Source organism: Cyprinodon tularosa, unplaced genomic scaffold, assembly GCF_016077235.1.
Source record: "Cyprinodon tularosa strain WSP-4 unplaced genomic scaffold, ASM1607723v1 ctg291, whole genome shotgun sequence".
Classification (NCBI taxonomy): domain Eukaryota; kingdom Metazoa; phylum Chordata; class Actinopteri; order Cyprinodontiformes; family Cyprinodontidae; genus Cyprinodon; species Cyprinodon tularosa.
In genome coordinates this window covers 160787-188698 of record NW_024038998.1, presented here as the reverse complement: position 1 = coordinate 188698, position 27912 = coordinate 160787, and the positions used below count along the sequence as shown (strand labels likewise).

General features: G+C 44.5%; 1 protein-coding gene across 2 annotated transcripts; it reads right to left on the bottom strand.

The window, feature by feature from the left end:
* Positions 1–48: 48 nt before the first annotated feature.
* virma (vir like m6A methyltransferase associated) lies at positions 49–27766 on the bottom strand. 2 transcript variants are annotated; one of them, XM_038291010.1, is made up of 27 exons: positions 27658–27766; positions 27097–27209; positions 24479–24565; positions 23742–23790; positions 23499–23661; positions 23245–23364; positions 21510–21755; positions 20280–21010; positions 19929–20066; positions 17987–18213; positions 17365–17889; positions 16850–17004; positions 16677–16759; positions 15201–15294; positions 14705–15093; positions 14452–14607; positions 14132–14367; positions 13164–13413; positions 12863–13080; positions 12629–12761; positions 4664–4804; positions 4426–4580; positions 4196–4292; positions 3923–4089; positions 3485–3834; positions 3257–3403; positions 49–464 (listed from the first exon to the last, which is right to left on the bottom strand). In XM_038291010.1, exons 1-27 carry the CDS (start codon positions 27718–27720, stop codon positions 265–267), a joined length of 5433 nt encoding a protein of 1810 aa, XP_038146938.1. In that variant the 5' UTR covers positions 27721–27766; the 3' UTR covers positions 49–264. The 2 variants fall into 2 exon arrangements, with proteins under 2 accessions (XP_038146938.1, XP_038146939.1); XM_038291011.1 differs by having other exon boundaries at positions 21546–21755.
* Positions 27767–27912: the final 146 nt, after the last annotated feature.

The window sequence follows — 27912 nt, the reverse complement described above, 5'->3', positions numbered from 1 at the left end:
ATAGTCCTGAAATGGTATTTTTCTCACTTTCCTTTAAAGTGTAAAAAGTAATATTCATCCATTTTTATTATTATTAAAACACATACTCAGTTACATCCACCCTTTATTATTCTGAGTCAAAACAAAAACAAAATAAAAAAAGTAAACATCTCAACAAAGTCAGTGTGACACCATACCGAGACGTTTCCATAGAGACAGAAAACATGAATCCATATTGGTCCGTTTTGTAGCCCTCTAGAGGCTGAAGTCACTGCCCAGGTGGATTTACCTGGTGAAGGAGCGAACATGTCTGCCCCTCCCACCTCCACTTCCTCCACCACCGCTGAACTTGCTCCCCTGAGATCCCCTTCCTCCTCCTCCTCCCCCTCCACCCGCAGCGCCGGCTCCTCCTCCACCAAGCCACGACAGTCCTGTGCCTCCTCTGCCTCGTGGGAGTCGATCCCGAATGGCCAACCGGTAAGCACCTAAGAGGCAGGACATAGTAGAACAGAATGTTCTTTCTTAGGTCAATGTTCTCCCAAATTTACAGCCCAGAAATATGAGTGATTAATTCAGATTAGATGCATCAAGCTAATTTGGTTAATGGTTACAATAGAGATTGTGAATCTCAGAACAGATTCATTACACACACAAATGTATCAAAGTGTGTTTTACTGATAAATTGAATGATTATGAATTAAAAGATAATAAAAATGTTCAATGTATTTTTAAAACAGAAATCTCAGCTGATTCTATTTACATTCAGCACTTGGTGCAAGTTCTTTACCAAAAGTATTTGGTAAAAAGGTTTCTCAGTTACAGAGTAATGGATCACAACATCTGACTTACTATTTAAATCATGTAATAAGACAGACCAAAAAGTTAAGTTATGAGAAAACTCTGGTATTTTTAAATCTGTAATAAAATAAACAAAAATGTACTTGAAAAATAAGAAATCCAAGAAACTAATCCAACTAAGAGAGACCAATACCTCCAATGAAATATTAACTTCTTACTGCATGTTACCTTCACTTCCAGATATAAAAATATGAGGTAAGCTTGAGTACAAAAAAAAATGTAATTTTATTTAGACATACAGGTGCTGGTCATAAAATTAGAATATCATGAAAAAGTAGATTGATTTCAGTAATTCCATTTAAAAAGTGAAACTTGTATATTATATTCATACATTACATACAAACTCATATATTTCAGATGTTTATTTTGTTTAATTTTGATGATTACAAATGACAACAAATGAAAATCTCAAATTCATCATATCAGAAAATTAGAATATTGTGAAAAGGTTCAAAATTGATGGCCCCTGGTGCCACACTCTAATCAGCTAATTAACTCAAACCACCTGCAAAAGCCTTTAAATGGTCTTTCAGTCTAGTTCTATAGGCTACACAATCATGGGGAAGACTGCTGACTTGACAGTTGTCCAAAAGACGACCATCGACACCTTGCACAAGGAGGGCAAGACACAAAAGGTCATCGCTAAAGAGGCTGGCTGTTCACAGAGCTCAGTGTCCAAGCACATTAATAGAGAGGCGAAGGGAAGGAAAAGATGTGGTCGAAAAAAGTGTACAAGCAAGAGAGATAACCGCACCCTGGAGAGGATTGTGAAACAAAAACCCATTCAAAATGTGGGGGAGATTCACAAAGAGTGGACTGCAGCTGGAGTGAGTGCTTCAAGAACCACCACACACAGACGTATGAAAGACATGGGTTTCTGCTGTCGCATTCCTTGTGTCAAGCCACTCTTGAACCACAGACAGCGTCAGAAGCGTCTTGCCTGGGCTAAAGAGAAACAGGACTGGACTGCTGGTGAGTGGTCCAAAGTCATGTTCTTGATGAAAGTAAATTTTGCATTTCCTTTGGAAATCAAGGCCCCAGAGTCTGGAGGAAAAGAAGAGAGGCACTTCATCCACGTTGCTTGAAGTCCAGTGTAAAGTTTCCACAGTCAGTGATGGTTTGGGGTGCCATGTCATCTGCTGGTGTTGGTCCATTGTGTTTTCTGAGGTCCAGGGTCAACGCAGCCACATACCAGGAAGTTTTAGAGAAACTTCATGCTTCCTGCAGGTGACCACTACTTTCTTGTGAGATATGCATATTTTTCATTTTAAAACACATACAGTTACATCCCCTTTATATCTGAGTCCAAAACAAACAATAACAAAGTAAACATCTCAAGTCAGTGTGACACCATCGAGATCCGTTCTTCATTGAGACAGAAAACATGATCCATATTGGTCCGTTTGAAGCCCTCTAGAGCTGAAAGTCTACTGCAGGTGGATTTACTGGTGAAGGAGCGAAATGTCATGCCCCTCACCTCCACTTCCTCACACGCTGAACTTGCTCCATGAGATCCTCTCCTCTCCTCCCTCACCGCAGCGACCTGGCTCGCTCCACCAACACGACATCCTGGCTGCCACCTGCCTCGTGGAGTCGATCCGATGCCACGACCGGTAATGCCTAGAGGCAGGACATAGTAAACAGAATGTTCCATTTCTTAGGTCATGGTCTCCCAAATTTACAGCAGAAATATGAGTGTATTCAGATTAGATGCTCAGTATTTGGTTAATGTTACATAGAGATGTGAATTCCAGATGATTCTTACAACACAATTAATTGTTTCTTGTCTAAAGCACTGTCTAAAAACAAGCTAAAAAGGTTAGTTTACCGACGCCGGATGCAGTAGCAAAACATTTTACTCAAAAAAGAGCAGCAAGATTTTATTAAGATATAAGATATGTAGTAAAACTCGTAAAAGTAGACTTGTGTCGAGAGGTTGTGTGACCCTCCCTATTAAAGGCCCCAGATGTAGGCTATAAGAAGGTCAGAGCAATGCTGCTTTAAGAATCCTCTTTTTATCTGATATTTCCCCTTTTCACAATTTATCAAACTGAAGTCGGCATTACATTATTGGTGTCAGATGCAACACTCTGTAAGCTAATTTTACATTTAGCCACCCAGATGGATTGTCACCACCTGAACTGCTTGCATGATAGAGTTTACTAGCTGAGATCCTTAAAATCACTAAATGTGAATTAAAAGGGGGTCAATGGTGTCACTGGAATATGCAGTAATATCTTTGTAATGGCTTACATTAAGCAGTCTTTCTAATATTTTCCATGAGTCTGGAAACATCTGAGCATGTTCAATCTATATAAGAAGTTTCACTTTTTGAATTGAACTACTGAAATAAATTAACTTTAGGATGCTGATGCTTAGCGAAGATGTTCTAGTATATGCATGTTTGCGGTGAACGTACTTGCAGGCGGCTGTCGGGATGGCAGAGGCCCGCGGGCGAAGTTGCTCTGTCCCCCACGGGGTTCACTGTAGGTTCCTCTGTGGGTCACAGTGGGAACTTGGCCGCTCCATGATGACCCACGGCCTCCCTCTCTTCGAGCATAGTTACCTGCAGCACCAAAAATCTTTGTTACCCTCTGCTGGCCAGCAAAGGAAGCACAACTTTCAATGTTGAAAATAAACACGTCACCTGATAGCAGGACACCTTTGGGCTGCAGTGGAGTGAAAAAGCGGGTTTGGCTGTGAAAAGCTGCCCTGCCTCTGTTACCAGGGAACAGTCCCCTCGTGGGGGGCTTGGGTGTGTTTTTGGGCAGACGTTTAGGAGGAAGAATTCCAAGTGGGTTACCAATGTCTTTAAACTCTGCTGCCACAAAGTCATCCACATGCATGCTGGGAGGACGGGAAGTGTTCTGCTTGCGCTGGCGGAAAATATCATGGGGTCGGGCGATGTTCTGTCCAAACCCACCTCGACCTCCACGGCCACGGGGTGCTGGCAGGATGTGGGCTCTTTTAGCAGGTTCGATGTAGTCGGACTTACCGCTGCAGGAAGAAGCACAAAAACAAAGGTTATGTTTTAGCCTCCTGTAAAGTTTTTACTGTAAAAGGTGAAGCTAGCGTTGCACTGCACCTGGATGTGATGAATGTCTCGTGTTTGTGTTTGCCCAGGCGGAATCCTTTGGACGTCTTTGTGTGACCGGGAGAGGTTGGCTCCGATAGAAAGGAGCGCTCCAGCTCAGCCTTCAGGTCCAGTTCTGGACAGCACTCCTGAGCCAAGCCTACCAGATCCACCTTCACCTAAACCAGCGTTTGGAGAAAGAGACAAATAAAAGCAGACCAAAACTTAATCTGTGCCTAAAGATGAAATCTTTGAACCAAAAGTGGAGCCTTATAAAACACTTACCATGTCCAGGTCAGGTTCTATTTCATCGCTTTGGAAAGGAGAGAACCACAGAGCTTTAAGTTGTTCATCCAGAGCTTCTGACAGGATAAACACCGTCCTGCAGGGGGATCAGACAAAAGCGTCTTTATTTTTATTTTTTACTTCCATTTTGTTGTAGGAAATCAAATATTTAATGCTTGGTTGGTTGAAAACAACTATTAGAACTGATCCATATGAAGTTGAAATCTAACCTGTGATTAAACTGGGCGGCCAGTGTTTCAGGTGTGGGCAAAATGGGCTCGTTTTCTACCACTGAAGGCGTTTCTTTGGCTGTTTCCAGCGTCTGTTTCAGAACAATTACATTCTCCATCATGGTTTCCAGGGAGTCGTCTTCTTTGCATAATTGCTGCACACAAGAAAACAAGCAGTCAAATATGGCTACATCAACCATTATGAAGGAAGACCTGTAAATCTGCTCATCATAAATACCGCCATTAGCTTCTCTAGCTCCATAAGTGGGTGGGACTCAGAGTCCTCCCACTGCAGGAGAGACTTCATCTCTGAGCCAGACAGCAGGCGTGGAGCAACACAGACAGGTTCCTCGCTGGACCCTTGGCCCTCCTCTGCACACTGCAAACAAATCAAAGCTCATAGTTCTGAATCATTAACTTAGAAAAGGGAAAAGTTATTTTCCGTTTATGCTGACACAAAGTAAAAAGGTTTTAAAAAGAATCAAGCGATCATTTCACAAAACCATAAAGGTTATTTTAAAGTACTGAGAACTGAGGTTCTTTTTCATAATATTCACTCGGTGTCTCTCTATGGGATGCAGCCTCCTGCAGCCCTGATAGAAGCATCTATCTCAATCTGCCAATCCTGATTGGCCGGTGGAAGTGCCCGTCATACGCCACGCCCCGTAGCTCCGACTACTAAAGCGTGTGCGGATCACGGCACTCCAATCCAAAACCTCTTCTCACCTGAGAGCTTATCTCACGTCGGAGCCTTCGCTAGCTTAACTGCCCACAGACGGACCTTGCTAGTTTCCGTCGCCGGACGCTAGCACTGTGCTCTGGCTTCTGCCCTGTCCGCTCACTCCAGACCGGACCGGTATCCTTTTGTCTCTCTTCCCGGCGGAATCCCTCTCGGCTCCCCTCCACGGACGCTCGAGTCGGACGAGCATTTAGCACACCAGCTACTTCCTCGACCCCGCCACGCTAGCACGCCAGCTAGCTACGGTTCCTTTCCCTACCAGCACTCCAGCTCGTCGGGAAATGGCGGCCGTCCAAAACCCCCACGCCAGGGGAGACTACCGTCTTTGTGGCTGCGGGAATAAAATTTCAGGGAAGGACACCCACCCGGTGTGCAGTACCTGTCTGGGAGTCGACCACGCCAGGTTGGCCCTAGAATTTCCCGGCTCCTGTGGACACTGCAAAGTGTTCACGGTTAAGAGCCTCAGACGCAGGCTAGCCCGCCAGGTTAGCGTCTCGGACTGTGACCCATTCCTCCCCACCGCCGCACAAGGTGCAGCCGCGGAGGAGGACGTGGACACAGCTGGGGAAGCTCCGGAGACTGACTATGACTGGGGTGCCCAGTGCGAGCAGCTCCATGCCCCCCCGTTTCCCGAGGAAGACGTGCTGGAAGTCAGCCCCATGGAGGAGGATGACGACACCTCGTTCCTCATATCAGAGGACGAGGAAGAGGATGACACCTTCATGGCCCCAGCACAGCCTAAACCGCCGTGCCCTTCCGCCAAGGAAGACAGGGGAGCGAGCTCACCAGCTCCCTCCCTCCATGTGGACCTGCTCGACGTGTGCAAACGCGCGGCAGAGAAGCTGGAGATTCCCTGGCCGGTCGCAATAGCGGAGCCCACCCGGTCCCGCTACGAAGGCAAACGGCTTCCCCTGGCACGAAATGCGGTGAAGCAGCTTCTCCCTGTCTTCCCCGAGTTGCTGACGGAGCTCTCGAAAACATGGACTAGCTGCCCATACAGCAACAGGAGCCCTATTTCGGGCGCAGCATCCCTCGACTGCGAGGCGATGGACGCCCACGGCCTCCTCTCCATGCCTCCGGTGGAAGTCCCGGTAGCTGCGCACCTCTGCCCAGGCAGCGTGAGCCAGCTGTCTGCAGCTTCCCCCAGACGCCCGACGCTGCCAGCTAAGCCCGAACGGTTTCAGTCTGCGCTGACCGAAAAGGCATACAAAGCAGCAGCCCTCTCGGCCAGAGCCCTCAGCGCCCTCTCCATCCTCACTGCCCACCAAGCGGAGTTGTTTGGCGCGTCTGCTGAGGAGCAAGACCCGGATGCGTGGGAGGAGATGGCGGTCATCGCGGACCTGTCTCTCCGTATCCAACGTGTCGCGGTCCAGGCCACAGGGAAGGCGATGGCAACCCTCGTCATCCAGGAGCGAGCGCGATGGCTCAGTCTCGCTAACCTGACCGACAGGGAGCGGGATGACATCCTGGATATGCCGATCGTCCCTGAAGGCATCTTCGGCTCTGCATTGGCCACAATGCAGCAAAGATGTGAGGCAAAGAAAAAGGACAACGAGGCCCTCAAACTTTGTCTCCCTCGGAAAGCCCCTGCGCCTTCACCTCCGGTGCAACGCAAAACCTTTGCGCATGCAGCCTCCCAGCCGCTGCGTTTTAAGGTACCAAGACGGCCACCACCGCCAGGTCCGCCCCCTCCGATGAGGAAGGAGCGCGGAGCCGGCTGGCAGGGGAAACCTGCCTCCACGACCGCAACGCCGCCGCCGCCCACAGCCGCCGCGAGCTCGGTCCCACAGGCGAGGAAGAAAAAGAGGGCGGCCTGACAGCCGCCAGTTCCTCAGTTGGTGCAGCCTGCTGTTGCGCAGGCCCACCGTTTTGGCTTGTTTGTGCGCACCCCACGCCACCGTTGCCCATCCCAGAGCCGGTCCGCGAGGAGAAGGACATCGCCCCGGAGGTCTGCGCGGTTGCGCCCCGAGCGGAATGTCCACAAGCACAGTCACACACCCTTGTTCAAAGAAAAAATGGTGTCAAAATAAAAATAATAAATCTGTCACAGCCAGGCCACGAGCCGAGGGTGCAGATAATAAAAAAAGCCAAAACAGACGATGCTCTCTCCATAAGCAGGGTGGCCGCTCAGCCCCCTGCAGCTCTGCTCCCGGGACGGGCACCGCCGTCCCCGCGGAGCAGAGCAGAGCGCCCCACCGTGCCTCCGGTGATGCCCGAGAATCATTTCTCGGTTCCACCACAGGGGGGCGCGGGGCAGGAGCCGCAATATGTTCCCCCGCTTTCTCTCAGATGGGAAAGCTGGAGAGCAGCAGCAGCTCCACCGTGGGTGTTGCGCACAATTTCCCGGGGATACAGGCTTCAATTCGCCACTGTCCCTCCCCGCTTCTCCGGTGTAATACACTCACATGCACAGGGAGAATCAGCTCGAGTTTTACGGGAGGAAATTCTCTCTCTGATAGACAAACGAGCAGTTTCTGTCGTATCTCCCGAACAGAGTCTGTCAGGGTTTTATTCCAGATACTTCCTCGTCCCCAAACGGGGGGGGAGAGGAATCCGCCCTATTCTGGACTTAAGAGCCCTGAACAAATTCCTGCGGAAATACAAGTTCAGGATGCTGACACATGCAGCACTGTTGCGTCTAGTAAGACCGAACGACTGGTTTTCGTCCGTGGATCTGAAAGACGCGTATTTCCACATTCCCATTTATCCCCCTCACAGACAATATCTCCGATTTGCCTTTCAAGGGGTGTGTTACGAATACCGTGTTCTACCATTCGGTCTGTCTCTCAGTCCGAGGGTTTTCATACGGTGCACAGAGGCCGCGGTAGCCCCGCTCAGACGCTGGGGGATACGTCTGGCCACGTATTTAGACGACTGGCTCCTGTTAGCGCAGTCAGAACAGGAAGCCAGGGTTCACACACACATTGTCACAAAACACCTGACGGATTTGGGTTTTGTAATAAATATGGAAAAAAGCCACCTATCTCCAACGCAGGAGATATGCTTTCTGGGATTATCCCTGCGCTCTGTTCCGTTCACAGCCCGCTTGTCAGAGGAAAGAGTGACGGCTTTCAGAGCGTGCCTTGCACAATTCCGTCTGCACAGGTCTGTCCAGTTCAGACTGTGCCTTCGGTTGCTGGGTCTGATGGCCTCAGCCATCCTCGTGATTCGCCTCGGCCGCCTTCACATGCGGGACTTTCAGCGCTGGGTCGCTTCGCTCCGAATGGACCCCGTGCCACATGGCGCACGGCGGATAACGGTCACAGCGGACTGTATAACAGCTCTGCGCTGTTGGCGAGCCCCGTCCTTCCTGACCCAAGGGGTGCCTATGGGCACCGTCTCGTCCAGGAAAGTGGTAACCACGGATGCCAGCCTATCAGGCTGGGGCGGCATTCACGAGGGCAGGTCTGTGAGGGGTCGCTGGAGCCAGGCCCTCCAGCGCCTTCACATAAACTTTCTCGAACTTTCGGCGGTGTTTCTTTCTCTGAGACACTTCCTCCCATTCCTCTCGGGTCACCATGTCCTGGTGAGGACGGACAACACGACAACAGTGGCGTATATCAACCGCCAAGGGGGCCTGCGCTCCCGCATGTTGCACAATCTGGCGCGCGACCTGATTCTCTGGAGCAGTGCCCACTTTCTCTCCCTGAGAGCGACGCACGTCCCGGGAGACTTGAACACGGGTGCGGACCTGCTGTCCAGAGGCGCGCCAGTGTACGGGGAATGGACGCTGCACCCACAGGTCGTGGAGCAGATATGGGCGCGCTACGGGCGCGCTCAGATAGATCTGTTCGCGTCCAGGGAAAACGCTCGATGCGAGCTGTTCTTCTCTCTGAGCACTCTGAATGCCCCTCTGGGCGTAGACGCACTAGCGCACGCCTGGCCGCACGAGCTGCTATACGCGTTTCCACCGCTGGCCCTGATACCCCCCACTCTCGCCAGAGTGAGGGCATTCAATCACAGACTGATCCTAATAGCTCCGCACTGGCCAGCGCAACACTGGCTGGCGGAGATATTCCAGTTGCTGTGCGCCCAGCCTTGGGAGCTGCCGCTGCGCAGGGACCTGCTCTCGCAGGGTGCGGGGACAGTGTTCCACCCACACCCGGAGCGACTGCAGCTGTGGGCCTGGCCCGTGAGTGGCTTAATTTAACCACTGCCGGGCTCCCTCAGAGTGTAATTAATACTATCCAAAACGCCAGGGCTCCCTCCACTAGGAACCTATATGGCTCCAAGTGGGGACTGTTTGAGCGGTGGTGTCTTGAACGGGACTACGTTCCTTTTCAGTGTTCTGTACCAGCGATTCTGTCGTTTTTACAGGAACTGATTGATAAAGGAAAAGCTTTTTCCACGGTTAAGGTTTATCTGGCAGCTATAGCAGCATGCCATATAGGATTTGGAGACAAAACGGCGAGCCAACACCCTTTGGTTTGTCGGTTTATGAAGGGCGCCCGCAGGCTCCTCCCCGTCTCCAGACCTTTGCTGCCTCCGTGGGATTTGTCGGTGGTTCTGGAGGGGCTTAAGGGACCCCCATTTGAACCGTTGTTGGGGTCCAGTCTTAAACATCTGTCTCTCAAGACAGTGCTGTTACTGGCCCTGGCCTCTGCGAAACGAGTCAGCGACATTCATGCGCTCTCTGTGAACCCCGCATGTACCCGGTTCGACCCGGAATACACGCGTATGGTTCTGAAGCCCAACCCGGCCTTTGTTCCTAAAGTGGTTGGTTCTTGTTCACCGATCGAGCTAGCGGCGTTCGCCGCCTCCCCAGGTGAACGGCGAGCGCACACGCTGTGCCCTGTTCGAGCCGTGCGCTCTTATATGGACAGGACGCAGAGCTTCAGGATGAGTGATCAGCTCTTTGTCTCCTGGGCGGAGCCCCGTAAGGGGCAGCCGATCACAAAGCAACACCTCGCCCACTGGGTGGTGGAGGCTATAGCTTTGGCGTATGGAAGCAGGGGTCTGCAGCCCCCGGCGGGTCTGCGTGCACACTCTACCCGCGGGATGGCTGCGTCCTGGGCTTTATTTCGGGGAGTGTCCGTTCAGGACATTTGTTCAGCGGCGAATTGGTCTTCGCCTCTGACTTTTGTCCGGTTCTACATGCTTGACGTGTCTGGACCGTGCGTGGCCAGTGCGGTCCTAGAGTCATAACTGACCCTGTGGACCTTCCCCATCGGCCGGTTCTTGTTCGATAAGCTGTCTGGCAATACGGGAGCTACCATATCCCATAGCGAGACACCGAGTGAATATTATGAAAAAGAACGTTTGGTTATCTAACATAACCCCAGTTCTTAGAATAATATGAGCGAGGTGTCTCGCCAGACGACCCTTCTTGCAGGGCGGCGAGAAGAGGTTTGCTTGTTGAATTGGAGTGCCGTGATCCGCACACGCTTTAGTAGTCGGAGCTACGGGGCGTGGCGTATGACGGGCACTTCCACCGGCCAATCAGGATTGGCAGATTGAGATAGATGCTTCTATCAGGGCTGCAGGAGGCTGCATCCCATAGCGAGACACCTCGCTCATATTATTCTAAGAACTGGGGTTATGTTAGATAACCAAACGTTATAAATATATCTAAATTTCTATAAAAAATTTCTATGAAAAATGGTAAATAATTGACAAGCTAAGATTCCCTTTCACTTCAAGCAGCAATTAAAACACCAAACCCTAAAAAATAAAGTTAGCATTTTCCATGCTTCCACTATCCAGAATCGTCCTAAAATATCCACTTTTCTAAGAAGCAAAACCAGTCAAGCCGACGGCAGAAGTCGTTCAAATACTGTTGTGTAAGAGTGTGTAAATAACTCAAATTCAAAGAAGCTGGCCACTAGTGTTAAACAGTGTTGAGAAAATATTTTGTAGGTACTTTCCCTTGAACCCTACAGTGATTCAAAATCAGTGACTTGTCATCATTAGACAAAGAATGCCTCTTGAATGCATTAGACAGGGATGTCATTATGGGTATGCGTTTTTGCTGGTGGTCAAGCAATTAAAACCAGTCTGATTGTGAGTCAAAATACCCAAAATTTCATCTGAATAGTTCCCATTCTGCCTAATGAGTCTTTACTCCTTTATAGAAGAGCTCAGCCTTTCAGGCCCTTTACAGGGTTTATACAGGAATAAGTGACTCTAATTTAATGCTCTTTTCATGCTATTAGAAATATTTTTAATGCCATCAACAAGTATCCATGACTCATATATATATATATATATATATATATATAAAAACATGGCAAAATCCTTCGTCATCTTTGCCATCGAGAGGCTGCAGCCATGTTCCGAACTCCTCGTTTTCCAGCCACTTTTGTTGAAATTCGCATTTTCCAATTCTGTAGTTTTTTCTCTGCCTCAAGCTTTTTTTTACGAACATACGGCTTTACGCTCTACCCGAAGCAGTTCCACGCAAATATATCGCAATATATCGCGATGTGATAAATTTGATTTTATAAACTTTTTTTTAATAAAGCATTTTAAATGCCACGATAATCGAATTTAATGAATTTTAATCCCAATTAACGCCTTTATTTAAAAATAATCATTGAGTGACTTCTAAGTATTTTTAATGACCTGCGGAAACCCTGCTTTAAGCTGACTAAAAAAAAAAAAAAACACCTCAACGAAAGCAGACTGAGCAGATTTTATTTTTTACATTACAACTTGGAATTATGGGTAATCTAGAGCGTAGATTAAAACCATATCTGTTACGTACAATGTGTTAATGTGTTAACGACGATGGATACCAAAAAGAGGTATTTAAGTGGATTCCAGAAAAGAAAAAGGAAAGAGGAACTGCTGGAAGAATGGAAAAAACTCCCAAAAATAAACCCGTTCTTTCAAAGAACCGAAGAGGGAGAGGTGGACGTTGCTGCTACAGTGAGTAAAGATTGTGACCAGGAGATGAATGGAGACAGCATGGGTAAGGAGGGGGGCTGTGAAACTCAAGGTTGGATAAGCATCTCCCTGAAAGGAGTTTTTGGAACTTGGGATCTCTGTGACGTGGTGGTGCGCTGTCACCAATGGTACCACTAAAGTGATGTGTGATCATATACTACTTAGAATTACATAATTGTATCTTCTTGGCCGATTTATGGAACGGTCACCATATCCTGAACCTTTATCACGTGTTGTACTTTATATGGGGGCCAGCCACCCAGATAATGTTGCTTACGGGCCTATTGTTGTGTTGTTACCCCATTGCCTTATTCAGTTATCAGATGATCAATTTGATGCCACCTCTCATGGATCATCATGTGTCCATCACTCAGCTCAACTCAATTTTATTTACAGACCTCTTTAAAACAACCAAAGCTGCCACAAAGTGCTGTACATATCAGGTTAAGTTAAAATTGTATAAAACTGGTCATAATTTCAAACAAACTATGTCCAAACTGGAGTATTCCCCGTTGGTGCTCATCGGTATCCATAAAATACTTTATTTTATGTAGTTATAGTATAAATAACTAACTTTACCGTTGAATCTGTGTTCAGGATTTGCCGGAGAAAGTCGAGCAGAGCTGAAATAAGATCTGTTGAGTCCTTATTAAAGGAAACCACCAGCCTTTTCAACAGCGAGAAGATCTCTGAACCATGTTTCCTCAATGTGCTAGAAGAAAGAAAAAGAAGTGAGGTCTGAAAACTTAGAAAATGCCAGAAGCTAAAACATACGTCAAATACGGTGAAACCAGAGGAAAACTTGTTATTTACACTTTGAGGTGGTAAATTCCATAGTCGTGCTCGGTGAAGAACGTCAATGTCCTGATGCAGGTGAGAAGGAGAGGGATGCTGGCCTCTTTATTCCCTAAGACCTCCAAGAGGGAATTACACACTGAAGACATGATCTCCCGGCCTGGAAGTGCATTAGCCAGCTGTTCAGCCTCTGACATGCAGGCCTCTCCAGGAGGCGGCACCACCAGGGCAATGTCCTGATGAAAAAAAAGAAACAACGATGGATACATGGTTTAACTTAACATATTTCTTCCCCACTTAGTAGTTCCTCAGATCTTACCTGGTCACACAATGACTGCAATATGGTTCCCACTAACACACTGCACTGTTGTTGCTGTAAGGAGTGACCAGCAGGGGGCACCAACAGAGACAAAAGTACAGGGAACAGGTCTGCCACCTGTTCTTCTCCAGAAACCAAGCCAGACAGCAGGTGAAGCGTGGAGCTCTTGCAGGCTCTCTGTGACACCAGAGCATCCAGCAGAGAGAGAAGACGCAGGACTTGGCCCCAGCAAACACTTTTCCCTTCCGCCCTGTGATTAGCAAATGAGTTTACAGCATAAACAGAAAAGTTCTCTGAAGGTTAAACAGTTTTAAACAGAAACGTCTTGCATTTTTTTCAGCTCTTCCCGAGCCAAAACTTTCTAGAAACACAGTTTGCTAGCACTGCAAGTGCTTTATTTAGACACCTACATAATTAAATCGTTGAAATTTATTCGTCAAAATACGGCTTAAGCTCAGTCATAGTCGATAAAAAGTGTCAATGAGCATAAATGCTCAAATCTTGTCACAGACTTCTAATACAGTTGGGGATCTGACTGGATTATTCTGACACAAGAACTTGATAAAGCGGATGAGGCTTGATGCTGAAAGGCGAGCCTGACCTCAGGGTTTGCTCACTTTTCCTCTCCATTCAGGTCCCCCATCTCGCAAAAAACTTTAGATTAGTCTTCCTGCCCCTGCTAAAAAAAATACAAGCCCAGGGCATGATGCTGCCATGACTATTTGATAAAGTGTGGTTGGTGTCTGCAGTTTGTTTTCCTCTATGCTGCGAACAGGTTACTGCTGGTTGATTTGGATTCTATGAGTTTTGCAGACTCTTAAAATCGAAATTTTCATCACAATTATTTCCTACTTTGTCCTTAACTTTGAGATAAACCCCCCAAAGATGCATCAACAGTTCGAATAAAAAAAGTAAAAAAATTCCAGGGTTCTGAATAACTTTTGCAAAAAGGAGTAGATTTTACTCACGGCTGCAGCTCCTCAGACAGCAGCTCCAACACGGTCTTCATGACGAGCGTTGCAGTGGGTGAGGACAGGTCTGCCAGCTGGACGCAGATCCTCCTCAGCATGGTGAGGAGAGGGGGGCAGCTGGTGGAGCACACACACCTCAGCACCTCAGACAGGACCTTCCACTGGACCCGAATGTGCATGCTCCACAGCTTCCTAGTGTTTAAGGCTATAGCGACATCTTGGATTGATAGTGCCTTTGGAGATCAATATCAGGATGTTAGTGTCCGTTTGAAAGGTCACTGAAAGGAACGGGTGCTGAAGAGAACCGACTGAGTCACCTGAGTGCTTTGCATGGGCAGAGGAAGAGGCAGCAGCTCAGACAGCAGCGTCAGGCCTGAGAACAAACCTTCAGGAGCTTTTAAAAGGGAATTCAAGACTTCTTTCAGCATCAGAGACCAGGTGTTACTGGCCAAAGTCTCTTCTGTGTGAGTGACCTGCAGAGATAATCATTCATCCCATCAAACAGACTGAGAAAAACAGTTTCTTTCATATTTTCTCCATGTAACCATGTCTTCAGTGTGAGACACCAACCTGTTCACTGACGCCCTGCGTGAAGGTGAGCAGGACATCCACGATGAGGGCCTGCACTCTTGTCTCTTCTCCATCCAGACGCCCAGATGCTGGAATGGAGCACACTATCATGTGGAGCGTAACCAGAACATTGGCAACGCGAGTGTCTCTGAACTGAAAAGCTCCCCCGCGGAGCAGCTCGGTCAGCATGGTGCGCAGCAGCCTGAGCGTGCTGATGCATATGCTAAGGATCATGCAGCGCTGCGGTGTTGGACCCATGTGCCCAAGCATTCGCCAGGGCTGCAGGAGCACGCTGCAAAGCTTTTGAAGGACGCGTACGCATGTATCCAGACCCTCCCCGGAGAACAGCTGGACGCCTGCAAGACTCCACTTAAGATCCCTCTGCTGACCTGCAGAATGGGGATGGAAGTAAAGTTGTGAAATGCAACCAACAAAATAAACGGCAGATTTAACCCCTTTAGTGAATTGTATTGTTTGAAATAATTTATTTTGTTACCTTCAACGGCTGGAGGTGGACAGGCGATGTGATAGAGCACTCTCAGAGCAGAGACCAGCCCAAATCCATCAGCATTTAATACATTTTCCACGTTCTGACAGCAAACAAACATTTATTCTGTTAGAATTCACAAGCTTTTAACTGACAGTCACATCTTTGAGTTAAAATAAAAAGTATTTCCTGATTTTTTTCATTCAGCTATTGCACATTTTAACTGTTTTGGTTTGTCATTACATATGGGGCTAATGTGTACATCATCCATCTTAAGGTTGCACATATAATTATTTAGGAGCATCAGAGAAAAGAGGGCTGAACATAAATAAACACCATACTTTTTAGACTTTAATCGACAAAAATATTTTAAAACTATGATTTCCTTTGCCTTCGACTTCATAAATATGCTCTACTGCTTATTCATTAAAACAAAACATAATCAATGTAAGCACTCATAAGATTTTGTGGCATTGAGCCCAAAAGTACCATGGCCGACAGTTGCAAACACGCAGTAAACAAGGAAAACCTTGTATGATGCAAACTCCAAAACACACACATTAGAAAATAAATGCAACAGAAAAACACTACAAACAAAACAAATCATAAAAAATAGAAGCAAAAACCTACAATCAAAAAAACAAACAATGCAGCAACCACAAACATCATGTTGCAAATAAATAATAAAATAACTAAATGAAAAAACTGAAATCGTCCGGACCAGTAGAAGGAGTTGAACAAAGAACAAACTATATCAGACCATAGAGTTACCTATATGACAATACATAACTATGCTATTATTCTGTAATACTGTGTCAGACAATAAAATGAAAAATAGCAAACCTGTCCTTTCTTCTTCCAACTTTCTTTATTCTTTTTAAATCCTGTCATAAAGCTTGACTTCCTGTATGCACTGAGTGTTTGTTGAGGATAGTTCTTTTTTTGACTCCTGCTAGAAGCAATTCAGGTTGTTGTTTGCAACATTTTTCTTTTGTGCCAAACATGTTTTTGCAGCTTTTTTTATTGTTTATTGCGCGTTTGCACCCGTCGCTCACCATACGAAAGATATGCAGTACCGTGAAGCCATATGTTGGCAATTTATAGTCTCCTAAAATGTTGTGACAGCTTTAACGCCACCCTGAATCTGAGCTGTCACAGTTTGTAAGAAAGCAGCATCAGCTTGAGAAATGCAAGCACGGTTAATGTGGTGGCTTAAGAAAAAAAAAGATTTTTATTACCTAAAAACATGCTACAAAGTTAAAAATTATCTAGCAGTAAGTAATTTAATTCTGTTGACTTCAATTCAAAAATGTTTTATTAATCCAAAAGGGACATAAAATGTGGCAGTAACTCATGGTATAAATACATCAAAAGGGTATCTAAGTACCGTCTCACATAAAATTTGAAAACTTATCTTTATATTAAAGGAAAAATAACATCTTCTTTAACCAAATTTGTACTGAGGTACTTAAAAGAAACCTTCACCTGTTTGATGTAGTTGATGAGAGTAGGAATGCTGCTAATTTCAAAGCGAAGCTTCTCCAGAGGCTCCAACCATTTACTAAGCTCTGTAATGTAAAAAAATGTATTAATTAAAACCCATATGATCAAAATCTAAAATGTTCTCAATCAGCAAAGAGCACTGTGGTCATATTCACCCTGCAGTTTGGCATTAGCGTCATCGGCCTTGGCTACAGCGAGCAGCGGAGCAGCATACTGTTCCATCATCCGCAGCTCGTTAGAGGTCTGCGCCACCATTAATACCAACATACACGCATAGTTATACGTCACTGCTTTACGAGATTTGGCCTCACTGAAAGAAAAACAGCAAACAACTGCAGTTAAACATATTCGTAAACATTTGGAAAGACCAGCAAAGATGCACCAATCAGGCTCCTTCTCCTTCCAGCTTCCTCTGATGTTGTCTGTTGGACATCTTGGCTAAAATTCAACAAAATAAACTAAAGGAGATAACACCTTAATTATGTCTTAACTGACTTTTGTAATCAAACAGAGAAAATTACAAAGTAGATGTTGGCTGATTTTTTTATGGGAGTTTTGAGCTTTATTTAGGAGAGTTTTCATTATTTAATCAGTCCAATGATTATAAACTGTTGGATTCTGCTCTCTGGATGACTGATTGGTGCACAAAACCAATTAAAGGCAGCTGTACCCCTGTGTCTCCTTGCTGTGATGCTGGATCAGGACGACCAGGCAGGACAGGTTGTTCTCCAGGCTAAAAACATGAGACACCGCGCTGCGACCGGTCTGTGTGAAAGTCATCAGGTAAAGGGCATGGAGCATGCCCAGGACCTCAGGGTTGTCCCCTTCTTCTAGGCCCATCCCTCCCTCTCCTCCAGCTGCCACATGGCCCATGAGTTCAGACACACCCTGCAGAGCGTGGAGGGCCTGCATCAGCCACATACAAAAACCCTCTTCACCGAAGCCTGGCCCAGAGAGGGCCCCTTCCCCTGCTGTCAGCACATTCTCCTCGCCTTCTTCTGCCACTGATGCCAGGAGACGCAGCAGAAGGTTGGTGGGTGTGGCCTGGGACAGAAGGAAGAGCAGGCCAGGCTGTGTGAGCGACAGGAAGCGGAGGAGATCTCTGACAGCCTGAGTGATCCCAACGTGTCCCGCCGCAGCAGCCGCTGACAGAACCACGATAGTGCTCTCTAAGAAATGGCACGCGTGCATGTACCTGACAGAGAGAGGAGGCAAACAAACAACATATTTAGCTCATCAAAATAAAAAAAAAGTCCTGGAGGTAGGCACTAGAAGGACTTTGGCAGCTGTACCTGTACAAAGTTGGGTAAGGGTTGTCCCTTTCTGGGGGTCCTGTTATTCTGGCTGTAGTTGGGAAAGCTTTCCCAGGGGGCTGCACCATGCAGTGAGGGGCGGTCTCCAGCAGGTGATGAAGCTCCTCTAAAACCCCAGCAAGCCTTTCAAGCTCAGCCTCACCAACAGGGGAGGAGCTAAGAGGTGGATCCTCCTCCATGGGAGTCTCAGTATCCTCCATCTCCTCCTGAGGATCAGAAATCAGGGATTTTTAGATGATCAATTTGACCTTTTAGACTCAGTCTCTGCTTATTACATAGATGGGTGGTGGTCGTGAGAGGCTGATCCCCTCTCGTTACCCTCTGTATACTAAATGACGTAGGACGCAGGATGAGGCTGAAACACGGCCCAATCCAAAAAAATCTCCCTGGAGAATCGGCCCAAAAAGGGCAAAAACTCACACAGTGTATGTCTGCCTTTGACTTACACCCAGAAGAAATAAAGATGAACGTTTTGTTAAAAAATTTCAAGCAATTAAACATTTGGCTGTATAGTGCAAATACAACAAGATGGTTAACCTTACAACTGGATATATATGTGGTTATAGAATTACCAAATTATTCCTTAGTTTCACTGTATATGACCTCTCATAAAAAAAAAACTGCTGGTGGCAGTCGGGGAATCCGTCTCAAGGGAAACGACACCAGACAAAGTTCAACGGAAAAGAAATAATCAGAGGCTTCAGGAGAAGAGAAACCCAAAGAAGAAAATAGGAGAAAAAGGACCAACTTTAAACAAGGAAAGAGGACTAGATTGAAATATTTATCAATATACTAGTAACATCTTTTCATGTATTTTGTTTTATCAGGGCAGCAGCTTTTTCAGATGACCTGTTTTTTGTTGTAAAAACACCAAGTCAAAAAAATGAATACATAAATAAAAAAATATATATACTGGTCTCAGAGAAAGTGCACTTCTATTATTATGTAATCATCATTTTATTTGTTTTAAATGCACTCCACACAACAATATTATTGTTTATTGCAATACCTTGATTTGTAATCATGACAGGCCTAATATCTAAGGGTGTGCAAAATAATCGTCATGACGATGCATTGCGATTCTAATTTTTGTGATCTACTGCATCGATTCTTGAAGGCAAGAATCGATTATAAAAATAAAATTTAAAAAAAAGAACAAATAAAATACATTAATGGTTGGCGCTAATCAGCCAAACCAAGTGGAATACAACTTCCAGTCCAGCAGATGTCGCTGCGGATGTGTTGACGCCCGCTGCTTTGTGTCACAAGCATTTCCGGCCGTGAGATACTGTGACGAGTCATATGAAATAAAACATGAAGGACACTATGAAAATTCACCCTGCGGCTCCATCACATTTCAAGTCAGATGCTTGGATGCATTTTGGCTTTAAAAACAAAGAAGGTAAAAACTAAATTGATATGACGCACGTCATTTGCAAAAGGGGAAATATACATTTGAATGTTTTCGTTTCATTGGTTTAAAGGACCACTAAGGCCATGTAAATGGCACTGATTATCTTTATTTTGTTATTTTAAGTTTGATGAATCCTAAGGTCTTTTTGTCAGTGTGTCCACATCAGTAATAGTAATATTTGTGTCCAGTATTTGTTTTCATGGCAACACCTCCAAAAGTCATTTCAATAAATACAGCTATGTACGAATCCAGTTGCTTTCAGTTATGTATCAATTGAAGACACTATCCAGATCATACCCAGCCAGTCAGCCACTGGTAATGGCTGCATCTTTTTCTTACAGTGTTCAGTGAAAATATCGCAATGCATAGCCATGCATTGCAATATTTCAATTATCGCGATACATCGTGATAGAATCGCATCGTGGCATGTGAATCGTGATTCAAATCAAATCATGACTTCTTTGCCAATACCCACCCCTACTAATATCTGTGAGTCTGTGCAGTTACCTGCTGTGGTTCACTCCAAGTTGCAGCCGCCTGTCTGAGGCTGACAAGTACCTCGTACACGTGGCTCTTCTGTAAGATGGCGTTTCCTGCATTTATAACCCGGACCGTTTCTTCATGCAGGAACAGCTCCACCAAACGCTGTGAAGAAAATCATTGTTAACGCCAAAACAAATATTGTTCCAGAACCACTAAGTGAGTGCTGAGAGCCAGCTCTGATCCTAATGACATTATTTAGAGCACCTATACACATGATCATTATAGTAATTTTATCTTTACGGGGTGATGGATGTATGCCTATTATCTAACTATTATTTACAAATGAATAAAAGCAATATTAAAAATCCTGCTAACCTGATAGCCACTCTTCCCTGAATTCCCAGCCTGCAGGAAAGCCTCCACTCCAGCAGGAGCACTGATGAGAGCATCCAACGCTCTGAGGATACTGAGCTTCAGTGTGGAGGAGACGTGTTCAGCATGGAGCAGCTCCAGCAGCACATTCAGGGCACCTTCACGCAGCAGCTCTGCTAGACCCTGCGGACACTCTGCCAAACAGGATGCCAGCTTCGCACCAGCTTTCAATTGTCTGAGATTGAGCGCTATCGGCTGTGTGAGCGCAATGTCCATACTCAAAGCCTGGAGAGTCCACTGGACTAAAACACGAACAGGCTGCTCAGATTCTTCCTGTCCTTGTTTAATTAGATAAGCTAGACTTTTGTTCAGAAGTCCTGGAGCTTCCTCCAAAACGGTCACCCAACGAGCATCCCTGTCATCACCGGTGCCAGTCAGTAGTTCTTTTAGTTGAGCAGCAGCCTCAGCCTCCTCTCCGCATGCTGCTCCTTCTGTTCCACCAGCATCTCTTGGTTCTTCTAAACTGGTCTTTTCCAACTGAGTGTCAAAGCGAGTCTTGTAAGGCGGGGTGAAATAGACAAGAGGTTTGAGCTCTCGTTCGTAAGGATCGTACTGGACAGGAGGGACAGAGGCGAGATCCTCTGGTGTGTAGTCGATGTCGAAGGTGGGCAGCTTGAAGCTACCATTATCCAAATCATCCTCATCACTGGAAATCTGCTCGTATCCGTCATCGCCTAGCAGGAGAGGGGCAAAGAAGTGCATTAAGTTCAGCCAAGCTGAGCTATATAACCTATTAAATACTTTTATATAAATGAGGGGAAAATGAGTTAGAATGAGGAGGCTGAAAAATCAATTCTTTCCCTTCATCAAAACCAAAGCTACTTCATGATGGCAGCATCCCTCCAGCATGCAGGGTTAGTAACCACATGCAGAATGTGCCTAAAGCACATGCTCGGCACCGGATTTGAGGAAGCATCATGAAACGGGTTAATCAAAAACCCTTCCCAGAGGAGCTTAATGCACCATCCAGCAGTTGCAGATTGCAGCATGCCTGAGCAAACGCTTGAGTTGTTGCTCAGTCCCAAACGGAACTTGTCCCCGTACCCCCTCCCCCCCTGCGACGTACCACAAGCGTTCGCAGAGCTCAAAGGACCGTCAAAGGGGGGTTTCGGGCCGAGTGTCCATTTGGGATTGTGGATTTTTTCCCCCACTCTCATGCAAGAACTCCCCTACCTTCCTCCATTTCCTCCTCCTCGTCCTCGTCCTCACCCTCATCCTCCTCTTCTTCCTCCTCCTCCTGCATGCTTCCCTCAGTCCGTGCTTCCTCCTCCTCCTGCTCCTCTTCCTCCTCCTCTTCTTCCCCTTCCTCCTCTGGTTCGGCGTCAGAGAAGGGCTCGTCAGCGGGCAGCGACCTTTCTGGAGACACAGCTTCTAGGTAATCCTCACGGCCCTGGCTGGGTTCTTCTTTGACCACACCCACTGTAGAATAAACATCAGAAATAACAAATCGGTTATAACACGTATAACTGATAATTAGGTAGAGTTAATTCAATTCAATTCAGTTTATTTATATAGCGCCAATTCCCAACGCGAGTCATCTCAAGGTCCTTTATAGTTCAACCACATCATGCAGTCAAAATGATTCAAAGTTTTCTATCAAAGGAAAACCAGTTGAGTGCATTGACTCATTGACTCTTCAGCACTCCCTCACACTAAGCATGCTTGTAGCAACAGTGAAGAGGAAAATCTCCCTTTTAAAAGCAAGAAATCTCCAGCAGAACCAGACTCGGTGTGCAGAGGCTGACTGGGGTCAAGGAGACACAGGCAGAGATACAAAAAGCAACTGTAAATGGCGGTCTTGATCAGGAAACACATAGCCGGGCACATGAGCTCTGAGCCAACTCCCATGTCAGAGGATGAAGAGAGCACACACAGCCAGTCAGTCAGAGAAACAGGACTACACTGAAAAACACGCCGATCTCCAACAACTATAAACAAGGGTGTTTATGGCAGCAGCACAGCTGATATGTGGTGTCACAGCCAAAAAGGAAAAGACAAGGCAACGCTACTAGTTAAAGAAAACAAAAGTAGTTTGTATTAATAGATCCAAAATAACTGAAATCTGCCTTTTTGGGGGCTCAAAGTTTAACCCATTTTACTGAGAGACCATCAAATCTGGTCACTTAGTGCTAAGAATCAGCTAAATACTGGGCAACCCTAGAGAAAAAATAGTCCAGTCAAAGTCCTGACCTTAGTTCAACTGAGAATGGGTAGCAAGCCTTTGAAACACCTAACAGACGTGAAATCTGTGGTAAAAATGTCAGCCTCTAGATGCAAACAAAGGATTAAACAGACAGGACTTTTAGTTGTCTTTGCAGCAAAGACTTAAATGAAAACAATTCATTATTTTCACTTCATAATTTAGCAACTAAATCTAAATAAATTATATCATATTTTGCTGTTTTAAAATGAGAAAAAGCAGAAAAAAACTGACTGTATAACTAATACAAAAAACTATAATTATACTTATGTAAAAGCACCCCTTTATTGCTTTTTTGGTATATGTTAGAGCCATAAACAAGCAACCAAACAAAATTTAGGTTATAGAAATATTAAGAATTGTTGTGCAACATCAGTACAGGTGTACTTTATTTTGAAGTTTACCTTCATGTTGAAAGGCTTGTTTCCTGTTTTGAGTTTTTTTTTAGAAATTGATACAGACTGCAAGAGGATTGCGCAGCATGGAGTTATACAGTTGTTGACCTTGTACACTGTGATTTTTTTTTGAAAGGAATGAAATTGTACCGTCATTTTTCTGTATGTCATATTTTTTGAATTTTGGGGTTAAAAATTCACGGTTTTTAACGCGTCCTTCACTTAGCAAGGAGCGCAATGAGAATAACACAGTTATGGGATCCTTTACCATAACAGTATGTTTACATGGTATAATACCAGTGACAAGTCTTACCTGCCATTGGGACTTGCTCCTCTTCATCGTCATCTGGGGGAGGAGGTCCAGGTGGAGTCCGAGGCCCTCTGGGGCCCGGTCTGGGTGGGCTGCCATTATACTGATCATCTTTCTCCCATTCTAATAAGACAAAAACAGATAACAATCAGCATGCCAACTCAACAGCTCTGAGAGATCACAGGCTGGTCAGCTAAATGGGTTTCTTTTGGTAAATTGTGCAAAGATCAGAGCAGTTGGAGGGTAAGTGGTGCCACCTTGTTTTACAATCCTCTTGAGCCCACTTGGTTGTTGAGGGGGAGGCGGTGGTGGTGGAGGAGGTAAAGCATGGTCTGGTCCGTGAGCACGCTGCGAGGTGCCATAGACCGCCAGAGTCAGGCTTGTGTACCAACCCCGGAGCACTAACCCATCTGTGTTCACCTGCAAACACATTGCTAATTCTTTAGACCCAAATCAACAGAACAGGTCATAAACTATGGAGTTTGTAACTGATCTGTCACCTTTCCACTGGGCCTGAAGACGATGGACTTATTTTCATCGTACTCCAAACTGTGGATATAAAATAAACCAGACAAGACTGAAAGAAAATGCAAAAGCCAAGAGAAAAACACAGACAGGCATTTTCATTTCATTTGGGATTTCTTCAGATCTTTCATACTCCTAGCACCAGAGTGGAGGAGCTCTGCTTTAAGGGATCTATAAACAATAATAAGTGGCCCTGGTGCGACGCTCAATACCTCATTACAGATACGAAGAAGGAGCATGTTTAAAGCAATCAGAGAGGTTAGCCAAACCAGTCCTCCTCACGTTCCCAGGACAAAGAACAACACAGGTGTGTCTCCGTTATCCTTTCAAAAAGGGAACTCTACATACAAGTTAACGCTCTGTTGCTGCGGCACACACCTTCCTTATTAAGAAGGTTAGAATAAAACTAGGGGCAAAAGCATTCCATTTCGCCTCTCACTTTCAGCCCTGGACATTTTTGTGTCACTTTCAGATACAGTGTGGGCGGGGTTGGCTTTCTGGACGGACCAGTTAGCCGGCAGAGAAAACGCAGAGCCGGTAATAAGGATGGGTGAACAACAGTCCTAAGAAAACCTGTTCCACATGCTGCTGTGACTGGTTCTACTGGTGGGACAGACTCTTCTATCTAAAGCGACCGGTAAATGTAGGTAATGAGTATGAGACGGTTTAAAATGAGAAAATAATAGAAGAAAAGGTTGGAAATAATTCTGACCTGCCCAGTCTGTGGAAGGTGGGGCTGTTGGGCTTGGTGACATTGTTGAAGAACAACTCCAACTGAAAGGCATGAGGAGATGTCTCCCTGTAAATACAGCAATTACACAGTTAGGACTTTTGCCTGTTTCCATCACTGCATCTTTAAACATAATTACATGGACTTAATGAGTTATCGGTCTTTAAGATAACGACAAAAAGTTTGCAGCAGATATTAGCCAAAGAGGAGTTCTCAAAAATCTATTTCTAAAAATATGTGATGAGGAAAAAAGTCATCATAAATGACATTTAGCAGAGTATTCTATTGAAAGCTATCAAATCCATTTGTTAATGATTTTCACAGTCTTAATAACTTTTAGATTACATCACAAACAGGATCAACATTTCTATTAGAAATCATCACCTGCTCAAAAATGCAGGGCAGGTTTCAAAATTAAAACTTTTATGCAACCCCATCCAAAGCATAGATATTAGATGTCTACAGACAATCGCCCTAGGGTACTGCTTAATAACAGCAACAATCAGGATTGTCTGCACTGAGGACAGACTATGGTGTTTTTGAAAAAATGGAAATATGTAGAACTAACAGAGAATATTGAAAACTAAGACAGAAATTACATCTACATTGATAATATCTTTTTCTGGGGCCTTAATGCAAATTCTCACTAGGGTTGTGAAAAGTATAGATACTCAGAAAACTATTGATACCAAAAGACTGCACCCGGATACAATACTAATTTGGCATGGTATCGATACGAGGATAAGTGTTGTATGCAAATTTTTGCTATTGTTACTGGGTTATTTATTTTGCACATTTATTTAACTAGCATCTGCAATTCTGTTGAGAAAAAAAATGTTCAATGCTAATTTGAAAAACGTGAGATTTTTTATAAGCGAAAATGATTTTTCTTTTTACTTTAATCGTCTGTCATTTTTATTCCAGTGGTATAAAAAAAATTGTATTGAGTAGGTCTGAAGGATTTCGCCAAAAATTTATCTTACGATTTTATTTCGATTTCCCTTTGCCCTAACCCCAGACGTTTCACCCAAGGCTTCCACCTTTTGAAAGCTTGCTTGCCCAGAGTCCATTGTTGCAGGACTTTTCTATAATCTTTGTGTGAAAAAGTGCCATCTTCAACTTGCGTGCATGGACCTGCAAGCTAGCTGCAAATCTATCTACATTTTTGTGTGGTGACAAACCCACTTCAAGTGTTTTACCGCCAACCAAAGGGTCGGAGGGAGAATTTTTTCTGTCTAACTTTTGTTAAATATAGTGTGATTAAAATTGAGGGACTTCTTGGGATTTCTTGGATACTTTCAATTCTTTTGTTGTAATTAGAGATTGACCAACACAGGTTTTTTAAGGTCAATGCCAATATCGATTATTTTCACATCACTCCAATAGGTACCATTGTAAATATTATTAAAATTTGTCAAGGAAAATTCTATAGCCAGGGCCTCCCTTTCCAGACATCACTATGAAAAACATAAATGTGAATGTCTAATGAATAAGTAAATAGCCATGAAAGAGGTACCTATAAATCAATTTATATATTGTTTTACTTATGAAATACATTCTAAAATAAATGGCCCCTGGTTTAGGCCACTATTGTTTACATTTGCTAAAATAACATAATAAAATGACATGAGAGAAATTTTTACTCAAGTCTCAATTTAAACAAAGAAAAAAAAAAAGGTATTAACAGATCAAAGAAAAATATATATTAGCAACGTACAGCAAATGAAGGGAGATGCATGAGCCTAACGTGATCTCAAGACATGGCAGCTAAATGCACAAATTAATGAGCAAACACATGCATGTATTGACCGATAACAATACAAGACAAAAAAACAAAAAAAACAACTATCCGCCAAAATTATTGGTCGGCTGATGTATCACTCAATCTCTAGTTGTAATTAGCTTTTTAGATATTCACTGAACATACAAATACCGATATTTTAGGCCAATATTAGAGTGTCTTTCTTGTATTGTCTAATATGTGCATGAGTTTGATGACTTAGTGTATTCAGCGATCATTCCTGGAGATTATAAAAGGGGAATGCAGTTGGGATCCATTGATAATATTTACTTTGATCTGTTATTAACTTATTCTTTTAGTTTAAATTGAGACTTGTTCAACATTTGTTATCATTGTTTGATGTCAAAATAATCAGTATGGGCACCACCCAAAAAAAAAAAACCTGTGTCAGTCAATCTCTAATACAAACATTTATTTTGCTAGACGCCTTCTATTTCTCAACTAGGGATGAAACAATTACTGAACTTAGAGTGGTGATTAATTACTTGTTTCAAATATTCGTCAATCACTAACCCTTAGAGACAAAAACATGCCATTTACAAACAGAACAAGCAACGTAAGGCAGTAATTAACCAGAGACACAAGCTTCCAACTGTTTGCATTTCCATTTTTCAGTCGCTGTCATGACTGATGTTTATAATAGGTAAACTGACAAAAAGGGAAGACCTTAAGGATAATGAATGCTTCTGCAGGGTACAGTACTTTTCATCAGACCGCATGCATTAAAAAAACAGCCAATAAATGCTATTGTTCAAGACTGCAGGTTGTGAAGCGTACGTGAATGTGCTGTAGCTCTTACCCAAATGCTCTGTTGTCAGGTAAATTACTATGAGCTTTGATTCCTGGAGGAATGACCCGAACCTCTGTGATCAAAACCCCGCAAGGAAACCGCACCACGTCCACGTTGGTTAGCTGCAAAACAAAAAATGATCGCAGTCATCCAATTCAGCATAAAAACCACCAGTTATTTTTCCATCTCATTTAATATAAACACTGGAGGGATTTTTGTCATACTGTAGCATTAGCCTGTCAGGTATCCAGCACTAGAATAACAGTCTGTAAAGGCTAATAATGACGTTATGTAATGTTAAGATACTATATTTACTTTATATCATACATAATGAAACGGTTTCACACTATATAAAAAACGCCTTAAACATGATATAAAGGCAACTTTTTATGACCGTTATATCTGCAGCAACAAACAACTGCTAACGTTAGCCAAGTTAGCATCGTTAGTGACAAAGTTGTGCATTATTAATAAAAAAAAAACCCTTAAGATGAAATCGATATGAGTTTAGCAAGCGGTATATACGGGAGGTAATACGTGACAATGATTCAATGTAAAGCGCAAACTTACCTCTGCACTCTGGTGCTTAAAAGTATCGAGAAACAGCAGCTCCGTCGAAGTGTCCGCCGCCATAGCTTCCTCACAGCGGGACGGAAATAAACTTCCGGTGAAGCAAATACATCCGGGGCAAAGGGCGATGGAAAACAAAAACATTTAAATACATGTCTTATTTAAATAAACGCATACATATAATAGAAATAAACTAGCAATGATAACATTATTATTATTATTATTATTATTATTATTATTATTATTATTATTATT

Bases quoted from the DNA above. Each gene is read 5' to 3' on its own strand.
- virma (XM_038291010.1), bottom strand. From the start codon at position 27,720: ATGGCGGCGGACACTTCGACGGAGCTGCTGTTTCTCGATACTTTTAAG. The intron at 15,094-15,200 runs GTAACAAAATAA...CCCATTCTGCAG, and splicing joins TCCACCTCCAGCCGTTGAAG to GTCAGCAGAGGGATCTTAAG. The intron at 4,581-4,663 runs GTATTTATGATG...TCTTGTGTGCAG, and splicing joins AGCTAGAGAAGCTAATGGCG to CAATTATGCAAAGAAGACGA.